At 38.9% G+C, this 24143-nt stretch overlaps 1 protein-coding gene across 1 annotated transcript in view; it reads left to right on the top strand.

Annotated features, from left to right (window-relative positions):
- Positions 1–11827: 11827 nt before the first annotated feature.
- The window catches only part of LOC133634993 (lipoprotein lipase), a 30664-nt gene continuing 18348 nt past the window's right edge, over positions 11828–24143 (top strand). The window contains 6 exon segments of the mRNA XM_062027657.1: positions 11828–12085; positions 13357–13553; positions 15792–15971; positions 22124–22235; positions 22306–22343; positions 22346–22541. Of these exon segments, the coding sequence (XP_061883641.1) occupies positions 11983–12085; positions 13357–13553; positions 15792–15971; positions 22124–22235; positions 22306–22343; positions 22346–22541 (826 nt within the window). The 5' untranslated portion in view covers positions 11828–11982.

Below are 24143 nucleotides of genomic sequence, written 5' to 3'. Positions count from 1 at the left end.
GCTTAGAACATCCGGAAGGAAAGGACACACACGTGCGGATGTTGTTTCTGGACTTCAGCTCGGCGTTCAACACCATCATCCCGCAGCACTTGGTGAGCAAACCTTGGATTCAGTACCCCCCTATGCAACTGGCTGCTTGACTTCCTCACAGACAGACCCCAGTCTGTGAGAGTGGGCAACAACACCTCCAGTGCCATCCCCCTGAGCACCGGCTCCCCCCAGGGCTGCGTCCTGAGTCCACGTTGATGACCCATGACTGCTGCGCCAGGTCCACTACTAACCACATTGTGAAGTACACAACAGTAGTGGGCCTCATCCGTGACAACAACCACATGGACTACAGGGAGGAGGTGAAACATCTGGTTGACTGGTGCAGAACCAACAACCTGGTCCTGAACGTCAACAAGACCAAAGAGATCATCGTCAACTTCAGGAAGCACCAGTCCAGCCACGCTCCACTCTTCATCAACGGCACATCGGTGGAGATGGTAAGCAGCACCAAGTTCCTGGGGGTGCGGATAACTGACAATATGACCTGGTCCCTCGTAAAAAGAGCTCAGCAGCGCATGCACTTTTTGCGTCGGATGAATAGAGCACAGCTCCCTCCCCCCATTCTCACCACGTTCTACAGAGGCACTAGAGAGACCAACTGCATGTCTGTCTGGACTGGAGCCTGCAGTGCCTCAGACTGGAAGTCTCTGCAGAGAGTGGTGAGGACGGCGGAAAAGATCATCAGGACTCCTCTTCCTCCTATCCAGGAGATCGCAAAAAGGGCTCAGAAAATCTGCAAAGACTCCTCCCACCCCCACCAAGGACTGTTTTCACTGCTGGACTCTAGAAAGAGGTTCCACAGCCTCCGAAGCAGAACCTCCAGGTTCTGTAACAGCTTCTTCCTTCAGGCCGTAAGACTCTTGAACGCATCATAAAAATCCCCTCAATTCCCCCCAAAAATGGATGAAGTGGCTGGAATATAAAGACAATATAACATACATCCATAAACCTGGATGCATATGCAAAAGTGCAATATATTTATTTATTACAGTAATGTATTTATTTATATCTGCACCTTATTGCTCTTTTATCCTGCACTACAAGCAGCTAATGCAACGAAATGTCGTTCTTATCTGTACTGTAAAGTTCACATTTGAATGACAATAAAAGGAAGTCTAAGTCTAAGTCTAAATCTGCCACCTAATCAATCTTTTCTTCTACTTCTCTGTGGGTTTATCTGCTATGGCTCTGCTCCAGTGCAACACTTCCTGATTTCCTCATATGCAACTTCTCATTGGATACTCACTCGGGCGTGACAAGTGAGTATCCAATCACAGGACGCGTAAACGTCACCTTCAAGGTGAGGCCAGCTAGAAGGCCTTACTGACAACAACTGGTGATCTATGGCAATGATCTATCAACTGTATGTGGTCGTTCACTTACAGTGCACACACATTGTTGATTCGGAAGGCAGATTTGGTACAGCATGGCAACATAAGCTAGCTGAATTCTGATTGGATACAAAGTCAAAGTAAAAACAACAGCACTGGAAACATCGAAAGCCCAAGAAGAGGTCGACACGGCGATCTGCAGGCTGAAGCACCGTGAAGTGGTCGGCAGAGTTCAGGAAGGTCGAGCAGGCCTTGGGAGGGGCGAGGCTCCCTTGTTCTGGTCAAAGGCTTCCAAAGAAGACCGGAGAGCCATGGTGGTGGCAGAAGTAGCAAGAAATGAGCAGGAACGCCTAAACATCAAAGCGGTGTCCCAGGGCCAGCAAGGTCGTTGGACATTGTGGGAATGTCTCACAGACAGGACTATGTCATGGTCTGACCTGTGGAAGATCCCCCAAGCTAGGCTCAACTTCCTAATCAGAGCAACGTACGACACCTTGCCTTGTCCCCAAAACCTCCACCAATGGTTTGGTGCCGAGGAGACCTGTCCCCTCTGCAACACCATCAACGCAAGCCTCCAGCACATCCTGTCGGGCTGCACGACAGCGTTGTCGCAAGGCCGCTACAGATGGCGACAAGACCAAGTCCTGAAAAAGTTGGCAGAGGTGTCAGAGACCTGCAGAAATGAGGCAAATTGCAGACCTTCCGCTCCAGCCAGACATCCCATCCAATTTGCGAGGGCTGGGAAGGGTGCCAAACACCCTCGCCAGAGAGCTACAGCAAGACTACTCTCACCAGGAAATGAGTGGAGCATGAGGGTCGACCTGGGGAAGCAGCTCCAGTTCCCCAGGGAGATCGTCGAAACATCGCTGCGGCCAGACCTGTTCTTCTGGTCAGGGGCTTGCAGGACGGTTCTTCTGGTCGAGCTCACTGTCCCATGGGAGGAGGGGTTGGAGGCTGCTTATGAGCGGAAGCGAGCCAAGTACTCTGACCTGGCAGCAGAGTGCAGGGAGGCTGGCTGGAAAGCTGTCATCTGCCCTGTGGAAGTGGGGTGTAGGGGCTTCGTGGGTTCCTCAACTGCCCGCCTACTCCGAGACATTGGATGCACAGGAGCGGGGCATCGGAAAGCCATGAAAGAGCTGGCCGAGGAGGCGGACAAAGGCAGCTTGTGGCTGTGGCTAAGGAGGTAGCATAAGAGTTGGGGGGCAAACACCTAGGACATCAGCAGGGGGTGGCAGGGAGACATCCCTGCCATCGCTCCGCCACCATGGGATGTTCTGGGGTTAAAGGAGCGAAACGTTGATGAATGGTGGTCCCCAGCTGATGACCCGTTTATGCCCACAGAGGTGTTCGGTGAGGTGTCACAGCACACCTGTCAAAAGGCACTGGAGGAGGTGCGTCAGGCAGCAATGCCCAGCAGGAATTCCATCACCTGTATCTTGATATGAAGGAGCATAATATGACATGAAGACAATATGAATACTTTGACATATTTAGGGAAAGTCAATTAAAAATTAATTTTATCTTTAATTATGGTGATGATTTCTGGTTGTGGCCCTGCGATGAGGTGGCGACTTGTCCAGGTTGTACCCTGCCTTCCGCCCGAATGCAGCTGAGATAGGCTCCAGCACCCCCCCAGGACCCCAAAAGGGACAAGCGGTAGAAAACGGATTGATGGATGGATTTTTGGTTATGTTAGTCCAGCAGAGAATGTCTTGCTGGTCCTGACGACACACCACTGCTAGGCAACCACCAATTTGCGTTGTAAGCTGCCAGCTAGCGATTAGTGCCCCGGCAAGATGAGAATGTCCGATTGATGCATGACAATATGACAGTTATAGTACTTGGGGGTATGGCCATGATTGATGCATGACAATATGACAGTTATAGTACTTGGGGGTATGGCCATGATTGATGCATGACAATATGACAGTTATAGTACTTGGGGGTATGGCCATGATTGATGCATGACAATATGACAGTTATAGTACTTGGGGGTATGGCCATGATTGATGCATGACAATATGACAGTTATAGTACTTGGGGGTATGGCCATGATTGATGCATGACAATATGACAGTTATAGTACTTGGGGGTATGGCCATGATTGATGCATGACAATATGACAGTTATAGTACTTGGGGGTATGGCCATGATTGATGCATGACAATATGACAGTTATAGTACTTGGGGGTATGGCCATGATTGATGCATGACAATATGACAGTTATAGTACTTGGGGGTATGGCCATGATTGATGCATGACAATATGACAGTTATAGTACTTGGGGGTATGGCCATGATTGATGCATGACAATATGACAGTTATAGTACTTGGGGGTATGGCCATGATTGATGCATGACAATATGACAGTTATAGTACTTGGGGGTATGGCCATGATTGATGCATGACAATATGACAGTTATAGTACTTGGGGGTATGGCCATGATTGATGCATGACAATATGACAGTTATAGTACTTGGGGGTATGGCCATGATTGATGCATGACAATATGACAGTTATAGTACTTGGGGGGATGGCCATGATTGATGCATGACAATATGACAGTTATAGTACTTGGGGGGATGGCCATGATTGATGCATGACAATATGACAGTTATAGTACTTGGGGGTATGGCCATGATTGATGCATGACAATATGACAGTTATAGTACTTGGGGGTATGGCCATGATTGATGCATGAAAATATGACAGTTATAGTACTTGGGGGTATGGCCATGATTGATGCATGACAATATGACAGTTATAGTACTTGGGGGTATGGCCATGATTGATGCATGACAATATGACAGTTATAGTACTTGGGGGTATGGCCATGATTGATGCATGACAATATGACAGTTATAGTACTTGGGGGTATGGCCATGATTGATGCATGACAATATGACAGTTATAGTACTTGGGGGGATGGCCATGATTGATGCATGACAATATGACAGTTATAGTACTTGGGGGTATGGCCATGATTGATGCATGACAATATGACAGTTATAGTACTTGGGGGGATGGCCATGATTGATGCATGACAATATGACAGTTATAGTACTTGGGGGTATGGCCATGATTGATGCATGACAATATGACAGTTATAGTACTTGGGGGTATGGCCATGATTGATGCATGACAATATGACAGTTATAGTACTTGGGGGGATGGCCATGATTGATGCATGACAATATGACAGTTATAGTACTTGGGGGTATGGCCATGATTGATGCATGACAATATGACAGTTATAGTACTTGGGGGGATGGCCATGATTGATGCATGACAATATGACAGTTATAGTACTTGGGGGTATGGCCATGATTGATGCATGACAATATGACAGTTATAGTACTTGGGGGTATGGCCATGATTGATGCATGACAATATGACAGTTATAGTACTTGGGGGGATGGCCATGATTGATGCATGACAATATGACAGTTATAGTACTTGGGGGTATGGCCATGATTGATGCATGACAATATGACAGTTATAGTACTTGGGGGTATGGCCATGATTGATGCATGACAATATGACAGTTATAGTACTTGGGGGGATGGCCATGATTGATGCATGACAATATGACAGTTATAGTACTTGGGGGGATGGCCATGATTGATGCATGACAATATGACAGTTATAGTACTTGGGGGGATGGCCATGATTGATGCATGACAATATGACAGTTATAGTACTTGGGGGTATGGCCATGATTGATGCATGACAATATGACAGTTATAGTACTTGGGGGTATGGCCATGATTGATGCATGACAATATGACAGTTATAGTACTTGGGGGTATGGCCATGATTGATGCATGACAATATGACAGTTATAGTACTTGGGGGGATGGCCATGATTGATGCATGACAATATGACAGTTATAGTACTTGGGGGTATGGCCATGATTGATGCATGACAATATGACAGTTATAGTACTTGGGGGGATGGCCATGATTGATGCATGACAATATGACAGTTATAGTACTTGGGGGTATGGCCATGATTGATGCATGACAATATGACAGTTATAGTACTTGGGGGTATGGCCATGATTGATGCATGACAATATGACAGTTATAGTACTTGGGGGGATGGCCATGATTGATGCATGACAATATGACAGTTATAGTACTTGGGGGTATGGCCATGATTGATGCATGACAATATGACAGTTATAGTACTTGGGGGGATGGCCATGATTGATGCATGACAATATGACAGTTATAGTACTTGGGGGTATGGCCATGATTGATGCATGACAATATGACAGTTATAGTACTTGGGGGTATGGCCATGATTGATGCATGACAATATGACAGTTATAGTACTTGGGGGGATGGCCATGATTGATGCATGACAATATGACAGTTATAGTACTTGGGGGTATGGCCATGATTGATGCATGACAATATGACAGTTATAGTACTTGGGGGTATGGCCATGATTGATGCATGACAATATGACAGTTATAGTACTTGGGGGGATGGCCATGATTGATGCATGACAATATGACAGTTATAGTACTTGGGGGGATGGCCATGATTGATGCATGACAATATGACAGTTATAGTACTTGGGGGTATGGCCATGATTGATGCATGACAATATGACAGTTATAGTACTTGGGGGGATGGCCATGATTGATGCATGACAATATGACAGTTATAGTACTTGGGGGTATGGCCATGATTGATGCATGACAATATGACAGTTATAGTACTTGGGGGTATGGCCATGATTGATGCATGACAATATGACAGTTATAGTACTTGGGGGGATGGCCATGATTGATGCATGACAATATGACAGTTATAGTACTTGGGGGGATGGCCATGATTGATGCATGACAATATGACAGTTATAGTACTTGGGGGTATGGCCATGATTGATGCATGACAATATGACAGTTATAGTACTTGGGGGGATGGCCATGATTGATGCATGACAATATGACAGTTATAGTACTTGGGGGTATGGCCATGATTGATGCATGACAATATGACAGTTATAGTACTTGGGGGTATGGCCATGATTGATGCATGACAATATGACAGTTATAGTACTTGGGGGGATGGCCATGATTGATGCATGACAATATGACAGTTATAGTACTTGGGGGTATGGCCATGATTGATGCATGACAATATGACAGTTATAGTACTTGGGGGTATGGCCATGATTGATGCATGACAATATGACAGTTATAGTACTTGGGGGTATGGCCATGATTGATGCATGACAATATGACAGTTATAGTACTTGGGGGTATGGCCATGATTGATGCATGACAATATGACAGTTATAGTACTTGGGGGGATGGCCATGATTGATGCATGACAATATGACAGTTATAGTACTTGGGGGGATGGCCATGATTGATGCATGACAATATGACAGTTATAGTACTTGGGGGTATGGCCATGATTGATGCATGACAATATGACAGTTATAGTACTTGGGGGGATGGCCATGATTGATGCATGACAATATGACAGTTATAGTACTTGGGGGTATGGCCATGATTGATGCATGACAATATGACAGTTATAGTACTTGGGGGTATGGCCATGATTGATGCATGACAATATGACAGTTATAGTACTTGGGGGGATGGCCATGATTGATGCATGACAATATGACAGTTATAGTACTTGGGGGGATGGCCATGATTGATGCATGACAATATGACAGTTATAGTACTTGGGGGTATGGCCATGATTGATGCATGACAATATGACAGTTATAGTACTTGGGGGGATGGCCATGATTGATGCATGACAATATGACAGTTATAGTACTTGGGGGGATGGCCATGATTGATGCATGACAATATGACAGTTATAGTACTTGGGGGTATGGCCATGATTGATGCATGACAATATGACAGTTGTAGTACTTGGGGGTATGGCCATGATTGATGCATGACAATATGACAGTTATAGTACTTGGGGGGATGGCCATGATTGATGCATGACAATATGACAGTTATAGTACTTGGGGGTATGGCCATGATTGATGCATGACAATATGACAGTTATAGTACTTGGGGGGATGGCCATGATTGATGCATGACAATATGACAGTTATAGTACTTGGGGGGATGGCCATGATTGATGCATGACAATATGACAGTTATAGTACTTGGGGGTATGGCCATGATTGATGCATGACAATATGACAGTTATAGTACTTGGGGGGATGGCCATGATTGATGCATGACAATATGACAGTTATAGTACTTGGGGGTATGGCCATGATTGATGCATGACAATATGACAGTTATAGTACTTGGGGGGATGGCCATGATTGATGCATGACAATATGACAGTTATAGTACTTGGGGGGATGGCCATGATTGATGCATGACAATATGACAGTTATAGTACTTGGGGGTATGGCCATGATTGATGCATGACAATATGACAGTTATAGTACTTGGGGGGATGGCCATGATTGATGCATGACAATATGACAGTTATAGTACTTGGGGGTATGGCCATGATTGATGCATGACAATATGACAGTTATAGTACTTGGGGGTATGGCCATGATTGATGCATGACAATATGACAGTTATAGTACTTGGGGGTATGGCCATGATTGATGCATGACAATATGACAGTTATAGTACTTGGGGGGATGGCCATGATTGATGCATGACAAAATGACAGTTATAGTACTTGGGGGTATGGCCATGATTGAAGTAAAAAGTGGAGTAAAACAGGCATGCCTGACACTGTTCTCCGTCTTTATCTCTGTTGTGATCCACATTGTTGTGATCCACATTGTTGTGATCCACATTGTTGTGATCCACATTGTTGTGATCCACATTGTTGTGATCCACATTGTGTATTCACGAATACCAGCTGAGCTATTTCAAATTGCATTTTGGCTAGATAGAAAAGTGTTGAACCTGAGGAAGCTGCGAGCGAGAAGAAAAGTTTCAAGGTCCACAGTGGTAGAACTTCAATATGCCGATGATGATGCAACAGCAGCCAAGAGTGCAGCAGATTTGCAAGTAATACTGGATGTATTCAACTATGCGTACACACAACTTGGACTTGCAGAGAAAACACAAGTACTCTACCAACCATCGCCAAAGGACGCCATCCTGCAACCACCAGCAATAAAGATAGAAGGAGTGGCTCTTGAAAATGTAGAAAGCTTCACATACCTTGCTAGTATAATGCCTTCAAATGCTAACATTGATGCAGAAGTCAATCACAGAATCAGACCAGCTGCTGCAGCCTTTGGAAAGTTTAAGACTCTAGTCTTCCAAAATCATGACTTCATTCTGGATAGAAAATCTAAGTGCTCAGAGCAATGGGTTGAACAACTTTGCTACATGGGTCACAGGCACGGACAGCATATCTAGGACATTGGAAGGTTTTAGCAGCCATGTCTACGCCACATGATGAACATTAAGTGACAAGATATGACACATGATGAACATTAAGTGACAAGATATGACACATGGTGAACATTAAGTGACAAGATATGACACATGATGAACATTAAGTGACAAGATATGACACATGATGAACATTAAGTGACAAGATATGACACATGATGAACATTAAGTGCCAAGATATGACACATGGTGAACATTAAGTGACAAGATATGACACATGATGAACATTAAGTGACAAGATATGACACATGATGAACATTAAGTGACAAGATATGACACATGATGAACATTAAGTGACAAGATATGACACATGATGAACATTAAGTGACAAGATATGACACATGATGAACATTAAGTGACAAGATATGACACATGATGAACATTGAGTGACAAGATATGACACATGATGAACATTAAGTGACAAGATATGACACATGATGAACATTAAGTGACAAGATATGACACATGATGAACATTAAGTGACAAGATATGACACATGATGAACATTAAGTGCCAAGATATGACACATGATGAACATTAAGTGACAAGATATGACACATGATGAACATTAAGTGACAAGATATGACACATGATGAACATTGAGTGACAAGATATGACACATGGTGAACATTAAGTGACAAGATATGACACATGATGAACATTAAGTGACAAGATATGACACATGATGAACATTAAGTGACAAGATATGACACATGATGAACATTAAGTGCCAAGATATGACACATGATGAACATTAAGTGACAAGATATGACACATGGTGAACATTAAGTGACAAGATATGACACATGATGAACATTAAGTGACAAGATATGACACATGATGAACATTAAGTGACAAGATATGACACATGGTGAACATTAAGTGACAAGATATGACACATGATGAACATTAAGTGACAAGATATGACACATGATGAACATTAAGTGACAAGATATGAGAACAAACATCAGTGCACTTGTTTCCAGTGTAGTGAGTACACTTGTTCAATACCAACTAGTTTGCCAGTGTAGAGAGTACACGTTGGGAAGTTAGGTTGCTAACAGGCCCTTTAAGATAGCTAGCGATTAGCGCGCCAGTTTCCAGCTGGCGATTAGCAGCGTGCTACTGAGGGTCGGAGGGTTGCTGGTTACTGGGGTTCAATCCCCACCTTCTACCATCCTAGTCATGTCCGTTGTGTCCTTGGGCAAGACACTTCACCCTTGCTCCTGATGGGTGCTGGTTAGCGCCTTGCATGGCAGCTCCCACCATCAGTGTGTGAATGTGTGTGAATGTGTGAATGTGGAAATAGTGTCAAAGCGCTTTGAGTACCTTGAAGGTAGAAAAGTGCTATACAAGTATAACCCATTTATCATTTATTTATTACTGTGTTGTTTGACAATCCTTGTATTGCACAACCAGCAGAACTTCCACAATAAAGTGTCTAGTGGGCCATTCCTGGAAAGGAAAATGAAATACTTGGAAATCTTCTTCAAGAACATTTCGTCTTCTCCCAAAAGGAATATTTGAGATGTTTATAGTTTGTTGTCCAAATCCTTTTCTACAAACGTTTTCTCCACACGACAACTCCAACTTTTTAGTGTCAGGTTGGAAGTGTGGGAAAACAAAGTGCGTCACGGAACTTTCCAGGAAAATCTTGTCCTGTTCAGAGAAGAACGGCAGCAACATGTGGCGTGACATTGTTTCAACACAATAGTGCCTTATTATTGCAATAATCCCATTGGAGTATCACGGTCGTAGCAGAAACCTGAGAGTGGTGCTAAATCACCTTCTGCCCTCGTACCCTTGAGCAAGGCACCTCCCCCACACACACTTCATCTCAGTGGGAGTTTACTGGACAAATAAGGTAGAAAAATAAATATCAATCAATATTGATATGATAAGACACATAAAATAATCATAATAATAATATTAAAATAAAATCATTACAATAAAACACCATAAATAAGCATAAAAATACTATTAAATATTGACATAAAAGAATTATAATAAAACACTATAAATAATCATAATAATAATATTGAATTTTGGAATAAAATAAATATAATAAAACACTATAAATAATCATACACATATTGAAATAAAATAATTATAATAAAACGCTATAAATAATCATACTAATAATATTAAATATTGGAATAAAATAATACACATGATAAATATGATAAAACATAATAATCATGGATGTCCCGATGCAACTTTTTCACTTCTGATACAATACCGATATTAGAGCCACAAGTATTGTTTGATATTGATATTGATCAATTATTAAGTGAATTGACTTAAAATTACTTAAATTGAATGATGAGGACACGTTTGTTATTGGATACTTTATAATTCTAGATTTAAAAAAATCAATACTTTTTTATCATAACATTGGGTGCCAGTTGTATGATTAACTACCTTCCCCATAAAATACATAAACAGCTCTGATAAAAGTTACTTCTAAAGAAAACTACTTTTGTTTAACAAAATCCTACCCCAAAAAATGTAACAAAATGGTTGGACAGGACAGATTTATTTAAGAAAAAAAAAAAAGAAGGAATGAAAAATCGATTTTTTGAGACACCCCTATAATGTATTACTGTATTGATTGATTGAAACTTGTATTAGTAGATTGCACAGTACAGTACATATTCCCTACAATTGACCACTAAATGGTAACACACCAATAAGTTTTACAACTTGTTTAAGTCCACGTTAATCAATTCATGGTATTTTATATTACATGATGTAGGCACGTAACTCTAATGGACAATTATTTAAAACGTTTTAAAATATGCTATTACTACTACAAATAATAATCATTGAATATTTGTTATTGATTTAAATGAGTGCTTTTGAGGTTTGATCAAGTGTAAAAATGCTGTATTGACGCTGATTGGTGCTTTTTGCCATCAGTCTAATGATTGACTCTTTCCATGCCCCGCCCCCTGAGCTGTGTCAGCCAATCAGCGGCTCAGGTTGTGTTTAAGAGCGCTCGGACTTGAAGTTGATTCACATGTCAGCACGATTGACTTCGCGACCACCACGCAACTTATTAACCATTCCGACCCACAAAATCTCCCCAAAGTCAGGATTTGTCGAAGGTTTTTTTATTTATTTATTTTGCTCGTGACGCGGACTTACAAGCCAGCAGCAGCAGCAGCTGTGAAAGCAATGAAAGCTTGGACACTTTTTCTTCTTCTTGACTTTGTGCTGTTGAACGCGGCGGTGAACAATGTGACGTCATCGGAGGAAGAGCTGGCACGTTCTATTTTGGGTGGGTTGCCAGGCGACGTGTTTGAATATTGTTAATGTTTGCCTTTTTGCTGTCAAATGTTGGGCACAATATGGATGATGATGATGCGTTCAGGTTACTTTGACATCTGTTGGAACTTTGCACTTTAACTTTGCAATGGGGCTCCAGGCTCATACATGTGTGGTCCCCACACGCCCAACCCCCACTGAAGTGTGTGTGTGTGTGTGCGTGTTCTTGTATTCCTGCCTTTCTTGAGACATGAAGAAGGAAAAGTATCTTCCACATGAGGAGGTGTGAACAAGTGATGACATAATAGACAATGTCTCATTTGTGGTGACATCTATCAAAATGAGGGAGGTCCCAAAGGAGGGATATTTCAAATTGACTATGTGTCGCTTTTAAAAGTGCTCTCCCTACGCTCAACATATGAAATAACAAGTGTGTGTAAAATTTGAAGTGCTCCCCCTCTGGCCAACATATGTAATAACAAGTGTGTGTAAGAAATTCAAATGCGCCCCCTTTGGCCAAAATTCATTAAATATCAAATAAATATTTATATACAGACACACTGTAATAACCTGAAGTAAATAATGAAGATTAAAAGACAACTACAAAAAAAACAAACTTTTTTTTTACTAAAAGCAGTCTTTTTCTCACAATGTGTCGACTTTTTTCTTATAAAATTAGGAACAATTTCTCATATTCTTTCTGTTTCTGTCATTTGCAATATTTTCTTGTAAAATTATTACTTTTTAATGCAAAATTATTACTTTTTAATGCTAAATGGTGACATTTGTCATATCAAATTCTGACTTTTATCACAATATTGCCAATTTTCTTGTTCTTGTAAAATGAAATTTTTCGATTATTCAGATTATTCCGATTATTATTATAATATTGTCAAAATGTTAAGGTTTTCTTATAAAATTGTGACTTTTGTTGAGCAAAATTCTGAACCTTTTCATAAAATTGCCAAAAATCTTAAACTTTTCTTGTAAAATTGCCAGTTATTGAGTAAAATTTCAACTTTTATCATAATATCGCACAAATGTTCAGTTTTTCTTGTAAAATGTTGATTTGCGTTAAGTAAAATTACGACTTTTATTATAAAACTAGAGGTTGGCATTTTTCGGAGGTCTCAAGAAGGTGACACATAAAAGAAAGTGTGTGTGTGTGTGTGTGTGTCCACATTACAACCCCCAGTGAAGAAGTCAGCTGACTCCTTAGGAGCTTGCTTTAATTCTGGCAGCTTTTCAGGGCCCCTACTAAAAGCCCCTCTTGTGACCCCTCAGGCAACTTCCTGGACCCTCTCCAAGATGTGTTGGACCAAAAGCCTGAAGTTAATCAAACGGCGGCCAGGTTCTCCCTGCGTAGACCCTCCAACCCGGAAGACGACCTGTGCTACATCCTTCCTGGCCGAGCCGAGTCCCTGGCAACTTGTGCCTTCAACAGCACCGCCAAGACCTTCCTGGTCATCCACGGCTGGACGGTGAGCGCCACACCTCATTTGACACTTGAGTCAGAGGTCTTCAACGGGGGTCTACATTTGACACTCCTTCATGTGTGTCTTATGTCAGAGGTCTTCAACGGGGGTCCACATTTGACACTCCTTCATGTGTGTCTTATGTCAGAGGTCTTCAACGGGGGTCCACATTTGACACTCCTTCATGTGTGTCTTATGTCAGAGGTCTTCAACGGGGGTCTACATTTGACACTCCTTCATGTGTGTCTTATGTCAGAGGTCTTCAACGGGGGTCTACATTTGACACTCCTTCATGTGTGTCTTATGTCAGAGGTCTTCAACGGGGGTCTACATTTGACACTCCTTCATGTGTGTCTTATGTCAGAGGTCTTCAACGGGGGTCCACATTTGACACTCCTGTTATATGGTGCGGTGCATAATAAAGATATCACCCTGTAACAACTCCTGCATGCGTGTCTTGAGCCAGAGAAGATTAGCATGCTAATGTTAGCATTCTACCAGGAAACAACGGGCATACTTCTAAGATGGCGCCAAGTGACAAAATCCATGATTACTACAAACCCCGTTTCCATATGAGTTGGGAAATGTGTTAGATGTAAATATAAAGTGAATACAATGATTTGCAAATCCTTTTCAAGCCATATTCAGTTGAATATGCTACAAAGACAACATATTTCATGTTCAAACTCATAAACTTTATTTTTTTTTTGCAAATAATAATTAAGTTATAATTTCATGGCTGCAACACGTGCCAAAGTAGTTGGGAAAGGGCATGTTCACCACTGTGTTACATGGCCTTTCCTTTTAACAACACTCAGTAAACGATTGAGAACTGAGGAAACTAATTGTTGAAGCTTTGAAAGTGGAATTCTTTCCCATTCTTGTTTTATGTAGAGCTTCAGTCGTTCAACAGTCCGGGGTCTCCGCTGTCCTATTTTAAGCTTCATAATGTGCCACACATTTTCCATGGGAGACAGGTCTGGACTGCAGGCGGGCCAGGAAAGTACCCGCACTCTTTTACTATGAAGCCACGCTGTTGTAACACGTGCTGAATGTGGCTTGGCATTGTCTTGCTAAAATAAGCAGGGGCGTCCATGAAAAAGACGGCGCTTAGATGGCAGCTTATATTGTTCCAAAAGCTGTATGTACCTTTCAGCATTAATGGTGCCTTCACAGATGTGTAAGTTACCCATGTCTTGGGCACTAATACACCCCCATACCATCACACATGCTGCCTTTTACACTTTGCGTCGATAACAGTCTGGATAGTTCGCTTCCCCTTTGGTCCGGATGACACAATGTCGAATATTTCCAAAAACAATTTGAAATGTGGACTCGTCAGACCACAGAAACCCTTTTCCACTTTGCCTGAGTCCATCTTAGATGTTCTCGGGCCCAGAGAAGCCGGCGGAGTTTCTGGGTGTTGTTGATAAATGGCTTTGGCTTTGCATAGTAGAGCTTTAACTTGCACTTACAGATGTAGCGACCAACTGTATTTAGTGACAGTGGTTTTCTGAAGTGTTCCTGAGCCCATGTGGTGATATCCTTTAGAGATTGATGTCTGTTTTTGATAGAGTGCCGTCTGAGGGATGGAAGGTCACGCTCATTCAATGTTGGTTTCCGGCCATGCTGCTTACGTGGAGTGATTTCTCCAGATTCTCTGAACCTTTTGATGATATTATGGAGCGTAGATGTTGAAATCCCTCAATTTCTTGCAATTGCACTTTGAGAAATGTTGTTCTTAAGCTGTTTGACTATTTGCTCACGCAGTTGTGGACAAAGTGGTGTACCTCGCCCCATCCTTTCTTGTGGAAGACTGAGCATTTTTTGGGAAGCTGTTTTTATAGCCAATCATGGCACCCACCTGTTCCCAATTAGCCTGCACACCTGTGGGATGTTCCAAATAAGTGTTTGATGAGCATTCCTCAACTTTATCAGTATTTATTGCCACCTTTCCCAACTTCTTTGTCACGTGTTGCTGCCATCAAATTCTAAAGTTAATGATTATTTGCAAAAAAAAATAAAGTTTATGAGTTTGAACATGAAATATGTTGTCTTTGTAGCATATTCAACTGAATATGGCTTGAAAAGGATTTGCAAATCATTGTATTCACTTTATATTTACATCTAACACCATTTCCCAACTCATATGGAAACGGGGTTTGTAAGAAGGCACCAAATAAGCAAGTCCATCCATGGTTATTAGGCAGTTGAGTAATACTTGTTTTGTTTTCCCTCCAACAGCTGAGCGGCATGTTTGAGAGCTGGGTGGCTAAGTTGGTGTCGGCGCTTCACCAGCGAGAGCGTACGGCCAACGTCATCGTGGTGGACTGGCTCGGCACGGCCCAGAACCACTACGGGCTGGCCGCCCACAACACCCAGGTGGTGGGACGGGAGGTGGCACGCTTCATTGACTGGATCCAGGTTGGTGCTAGCAGAGGATTTATAAACACCAGTCAGGTTGTCACCTTCATGCTCAATAAAAAGAGAATACAACAAATCCTGTTCAACTTCTATTCAATAGAATAGACTGCAAAGACAAGATATTTCATGTTCACACTGACAAACTTCGTTGTTTTTTGTAAATATGAGCTCATTTGGAATTTGATGCCTGCAACATGTTTCAAAAAAGCTGGCACAAGTGGCAAAAACGAGTGAGAAAGTTGAGGAATGCTCATCAAAGACTTATTTGGAACATCCCACAGGTGAACAGGCTCATTGGGAACAGGTGGGTGCCATGATTGGCTATAAAAGCAGCTTCCAGTCCTTCACAAACAAGGACGGGGCGAGGGTCACCACTTTGTCAACAAATGCCTGAGCAAATTGTTGAACAACAACATTTCTCAACAAGGAATTGAGGGATTTCACCATCTACGCTCCGTAATATCATCAAAAGGTGCAGAGAATGTGGAGAAATCACTGCAGGTAAGCCATGATATTACACACCTTGGATCCCTCAGGCGCTACTGCATCAAAAAGCCACATCAGTATGTAAAGGATATCACCACATGGGCTCAGGAACACATCAGAAAACCACTGTCAGTAACTACAGTCGGTCGCTACATCTGTAAGTGCAAGTTAAAACTCTACTATGCAAAGCCAAAGCCATTTATCAACAACACCCAGAAACACTTGGCTGGGCCCGAGCTCATCTAAGATGGACTGATGCAAAGTGGAAAAGTGTTCTGTGGTCTGACGAGTCCACATTTCTAATTGTTTTTGGAAACTGTGGATGTGGTGTCCTCCGGACCAAAGAGGAAAAGAACCATCCGGATTGTTCTAGGGTCAAAGTTGAAAAGCCTTTGTCTTTGCAGTCTATTCAGTTGAATATACACTACCGTTCAAAAGTTTGGGGTCACCCAAACAATTTTGTGGAATAGCCTTCATTTGTAAGAACAAGAACAGACTGTGGAGTTTCAGATGAAAGTTCTCTTTTTCTGGCCATTTTGAGCGTTTAATTGAGCCCACAAATGTGATGCTCCAGAAACTCAATCTGCTCAAAGGAAGGTCAGTTTTGTAGCTTCTGTAACGAGCTAAAGTGTTTTCAGATGTGTGAACATGATTGCACAATCATCAATTAGCCTTCTGAGCCAATGAGCAAACACATTGTACCATTAGAACACTGGAGTGATAGTTGCTGGAAATGGGCCTCTATACACCTATGTAGATATTGCACCAAAAAGCAGACATTTGCAGCTAGAATAGTCATTTAGCACATTAGCAATGTATAGAGTGTATTTCTGTAAAGTTAAGACTAGTTTAAAGTTATCTTCATTGAAAAGTACAGTGCTTTTCCTTCAAAAATAAGGACATTTACATGTCACCCCAAACTTTTGAACGCTAGTGTAAGTTGAAAAGGATTTGTTGTATTCTCTTTTTATTTACCATTTACACAATGGGACAACTTCACTGCTTTTGGCTTTTGTATAAAAAATAAGGAAACTATAAAAAAATATCAAATAAAAGTTGACTTTGTTGCCCATCATTCACAATCCTTATGTAAGACAAGAACACGTGTTTAGGGTTAGGGTTAAAAGAACATTTCTTTTACTATGCATTCTAAGTGATAAAAGATGGCTAGTATGCGGTGGCTAACAGTGCAGCTCATGGCAGTGATGTAAAAACATCCAAAAAGTGCCAACAGTATTTTATTTTACTCCTCAGCATTCATGCAGACTTAGAATGTTCTAGTTCTTTCACAATCATCTATACTTTGTACTGATTTTGAGGGCAAATACTACCAAAATGGCCCCCGCATCCTTTGATTTGTCAGTGTGTGGTTCTCCATGGAAAACGTTAGGGCCCCCCTGGTTTATACTGCAAGTGTTGTACTCATTTAGGGGCCCAAGGCAGACTTAGTGATTGGGGCCCTCCACATAACAAAAACAACATGGTCATTTACCATTTGTTCACAGAAGCTGCATATTCATATTTGGACCTCTGATCCAAGCACTTTTATATTGTAGCCCGTTTGTCACACACCATTTTGTTTTTTACAAGCATAATAAGTCGTAAAATAGGGCTAGTACGAGGTGGCTAACAATGCAGCTAATGGGAGTACTCTATTCCGCCCATAAAGTCCTCTAAAAAACATCCAAAAGCGGCCAACAATACTCTTTTAACATTGACATGTGGTGGCCTGAATACTAAGCAAGTATTAGCAATATTGTTATTACAAGTGCTAACGCAGACAAAGCAAGGCCGTGATCACAGAGAGTAACTAGCTTATGCTGCTATACTGAGCTGCTGCATCGCCTCTGACTTGGTGAAAGTTAGATGTAGATTATAAAGCATGACTCTCACCTGGATAGTAGAAGGTTGTGGACATCAACTGAGAACATGGTCAACTTTGACAGCCAACTTAGACTCCATGATGGCGAGAAAGACACGAAAAGATGCAAACATCCCATCAGTGATTGTTTTATTATGTTTGCAGATTGTGTTTCTTGTTTAGTACTACTTACTGGATCTGCTTTTCTCTCGCTTCTAAAACTCATCCTCCGTATATTCAGGCTCAAAAATATGACATTCGGGATCATCAATTGTCCCAAAGTAGTCTTTGCTGGCGGTCATGAAGTGTCGTGAATAAAAGTAGTGTTGTTGTTGTTGTTGTTGTTGTTGTTGTTGTTGTTGTTGTTGTTGTTGTTTTTGTTGTTGTTGTTGTTGTTGTTGACGGGAAATGAAATGAATGTGAAATGAATACGCCACAGTATGCTTCAAATGGGCCAAATAGGTAAATGCTATGAATGTGCCAAATACTACATGACATATATACTTATTACTACATGACATATATACTTATTACTACATGACATATATACTTATTACTACATGACATATATACTTATTACTACATGGCATATATACTTTTTACTACATGACATATATACTTATTACTACATGACATATATACTTATTACTACATGACATATATACTTATTACTACATGACATATATACTTATTACTACATGACATATATACTTATTATTACATGACATATATACTTATTACTACATGACATATATACTTATTATTACATGACATATATACTTATTATTACATGACATATATACGTATTACTACATGACATATATACTTATTACTACATGACATATATACTTATTACTACATGACATATATACTTATTACTACATGACATATATACTTATTATTACATGACATATATACTTATTATTACATGACATATATACTTATTACTACATGACATATACTTATTACTACATGACATATATACTTATTACTACATGACATATATACTTATTACTACATGACACATATACTTATTACTACATGACATACATACTTATTACTACATGACATATATACTTATTATTACATGACATATATACTTATTACTACATGACATATATACTTATTACTACATGACATATATACTTATTACTACATGACATATATACTTATTATTACATGACATACATACTTATTACTACATGACATATATACTTATTATTACATGACATATATACTTATTACTACATGACATATATACTTATTACTACATGACATATATACTTATTACTACATGACATATATACTTATTACTACATGACATATATACTTATTACTACATGACATATATACTTATTATTACATGACATATATACTTATTACTACATGACATATATACTTATTATTACATGACATACATACTTATTATTACATGACCTATATACTTATTACTACATGACATATATACTTATTACTACATGACATATATACTTATTACTACATGACATATATACTTATTATTACATGACATATATACTTATTATTACATGACATATATACTTATTACTACATGACATATATACTTATTATTACATGACATATATACTTATTATTACATGACATATATACTTATTACTACATGACCTATATACTTATTACTACATGACATATATACTTATTACTACATGACATATATACTTATTACTACATGACATATATACTTATTATTACATGACATATATACTTATTATTACATGACCTATATACTTAGAGCATGTGTGGATGCATAACATATATACTTATTACTACATGACATATATACTTATTACTACATGACATATATACTTATTACTACATGACATATATACTTATTACTACATGACATATATACTTATTATTACATGACATACATACTTATTACTACATGACATATATACTTATTATTACATGACATATACTTATTACTACATGACATACATTCTTATTACTACATGACATATATACTTATTATTACATGACATATATACTTATTACTACATGACATATATACTTATTACTACATGACATATATACTTATTATTACATGACATATATACTTATTACTACATGACATATATACTTATTATTACATGACATATATACTTATTATTACATGACATATATACGTATTACTACATGACATATATACTTATTACTACATGACATATATACTTATTATTACATGACATATATACTTATTATTACATGACATATATACTTATTACTACATGACATATACTTATTACTACATGACATATATACTTATTACTACATGACATATATACTTATTACTACATGACACATATACTTATTACTACATGACATACATACTTATTACTACATGACATATATACTTATTATTACATGACATATATACTTATTACTACATGACATATATACTTATTACTACATGACATATATACTTATTACTACATGACATATATACTTATTATTACATGACATACATACTTATTACTACATGACATATATACTTATTATTACATGACATATATACTTATTACTACATGACATATATACTTATTACTACATGACATATATACTTATTACTACATGACATATATACTTATTAATACATGACATATATACTTATTACTACATGACATATACTTATTATTACATGACATATATACTTATTACTACATGACATATATACTTATTACTACATGACATATATACTTATTATTACATGACATATATACTTATTACTACATGACATATATACTTATTATTACATGACATATATACTTATTACTACATGACATATATACTTATTACTACATGACATATATACTTATTATTACATGACATACATACTTATTACTACATGACATATATACTTATTATTACATGACATATATACTTATTACTACATGACATATATACTTATTACTACATGACATATATACTTATTACTACATGACATATATACTTATTAATACATGACATATATACTTATTACTACATGACATATATACTTATTACTACATGACATATATACTTATTATTACATGACATACATACTTATTACTACATGACATATATACTTATTACTACATGACATATATACTTATTACTACATGACATATATACTTATTACTACATGACATATATACTTATTATTACATGACATATATACTTATTACTACATGACATATATACTTATTACTACATGACATACATACTTATTATTACATGACATATATACTTATTACTACATGACATATATACTTATTACTACATGACATATATACTTATTATTACATGACATATATACTTATTATTACATGACATATATACTTATTACTACATGACATATATACTTATTACTACATGACATATATACTTATTATTACATGACATATATACTTATTATTACATGACATATATACTTATTACTACATGACATATATACTTATTATTACATGACATATATACTTATTATTACATGACATATATACTTATTATTACATGACCTATATACTTAGAGCATGTGTGGATGTTTTTTACAGCGTTTTATGTGTGAAATCCAGCGACTCCCATTCGCTCCATTGTTAGCTGACACTTGCCAGCATGTATTTATGATTTAGAATGCATAAAAAGGAAGTACATATAAGTTCTTGTCTTACAAAAGGATTGTGAACGATAAGCAACAAAAAGAAAGTGTACTTCCCCTTTAGGGAAAAGTTGAGTTTTTGACATTTCTCACTGTTATTATAGAATGTTTGCTATTTGGGTCCTTTCACAGGAAACCAGCAACATTCCTCTTGACGACCTCCACCTGATTGGCTACAGCCTCGGGGCTCACGTGGCGGGCTTTGCCGGCAGCCACGCCGCCAACAAAGTGGGAAGAATAACCGGTAAAGACCAGATTGACGTCACACAAAGACGTAAAAGCAGGGGCGTCATGGCCGCCGTCTCCGCCCGCAGGTTTGGACCCGGCCGGGCCTGACTTTGAGGGAGAGCACGAAGGCAGCGTCGCCTGTCCCCGGACGACGCTGCCTTCGTGGACGTCCTCCACACCTTCACCGGCGACTCGCTGGGTCTCAGCATCGGGATCCAGCAGCCCGTGGGACACGTGGACATTTACCCCAACGGAGGCAGCTTCCAGCCGGGCTGCAACCTGAGAGGCGCCCTGGAGAACATCGCCCACTTTGGACTCTTTGGTGAGAAATACACCTTTTAGTTGAAAAATACCTGCAGGAAACATTTATTCACATCACAATGGAGACTCCTAGTCATCTTGAATAGAACAATCAGTTTTTTAAAAGATGTTTTTAGGTCATCTCCATGAAGGAGCTTCTTTAACCTATTAGACTGTCATTAGTACTATTAGACTGTCATTAGTACTATTAGACTGTCATTAGTACTATTAGACCGTCATTAGTACTATTAGACTGTCATTAGTACTATTAGACTGTCATTAGTACTATTAGACTGTCATTATTACTATTAGACTGTCATTAGTACTATTAGATTGTCATTAGTACTATTAGACTGTCATTAGTACTATTAGACTGTCATTAGTACTATTAGACTGTCATTAGTACTATTAGACTGTCATTATTACTATTAGACTGTCATTAGTACTATTAGACTGTCATTAGTACTATTAGACTGTCATTATTACTATTAGACTGTCATTAGTACTATTAGACTGTCATTAGTACTATTAGACTGTCATTAGTACTATTAGACTGTCATTAGTACTATTAGACTGTCATTAGTACTATTAGATTGTCATTAGTACTATTAGACTGTCATTAGTACTATTAGACTGTCATTAGTACTATTAGATTGTCATTAGTACTATTAGACTGTCATTAGTACTATTAGACTGTTATTAGTACTATTAGATTGTCATTAGTACTATTAGACTGTCATTAGTACTATTAGATTGTCCATAGTACTATTAGACTGTCATTAGTACTATTAGACTGTCATTAGTACTATTAGACTGTCATTAGTACTATTAGACTGTCATTAGTACTATTAGATTGTCATTAGTACTATTAGACTGTCATTAGTACTATTAGATTGTCATTAGTACTATTAGACTGTCATTAGTACTATTAGATTGTCATTAGTACTATTAGACTGTCATTATTACTATTAGACTGTCATTAGTACTATTAGACTGTCCATAGTACTATTAGACTGTCATTAGTACTATTAGACTGTCATTAGTACTATTAGACTGTCATTAGTACTATTAGACTGTCATTAGTACTATTAGATTGTCATTAGTACTATTAGACTGTCATTAGTACTATTAGACTGTCATTAGTACTATTAGATTGTCATTAGTACTATTAGACTGTCATTAGTACTATTAGACTGTCATTAGTACTATTAGACTGTCCTTAGGACTATTAGACTGTCATTAGTACTATTAGACTGTCATTAGTACTATTAGACTGTCATTATTACTATTAGACTGTCATTAGTACTATTAGACTGTCATTGGGGCGGTATAGCTCGGTTGGTAGAGCGGCCGTGCCAGCAACTTGAGGGTTCCAGGTTCGATCCCAGCTTCCGCCATCCTAGTCAATGCCGTTGTGTCCTTGGGCAAGACACTTTACCCACCTGCTCCCAGTGCCATCCACACTGGTTTGAATGTAACTTAGATATTGGGTATCACTATGTAGAAGCGCTTTGAGTCACTGGAGAAAAGCGCTATATAAATATAATTCACATTAGTACTATTAGACTGTCATTAGTACTATTAGACTGTCATTAGTACTATTAGACTGTCATTATTACTATTA

Source organism: Entelurus aequoreus, linkage group LG19 (genome assembly GCF_033978785.1).
Source record: "Entelurus aequoreus isolate RoL-2023_Sb linkage group LG19, RoL_Eaeq_v1.1, whole genome shotgun sequence".
NCBI classification, from domain to species: domain Eukaryota; kingdom Metazoa; phylum Chordata; class Actinopteri; order Syngnathiformes; family Syngnathidae; genus Entelurus; species Entelurus aequoreus.
The sequence above is the reverse complement of the archived record's forward strand: the minus strand, read 5'-3'. Positions and strand labels throughout refer to the sequence as shown.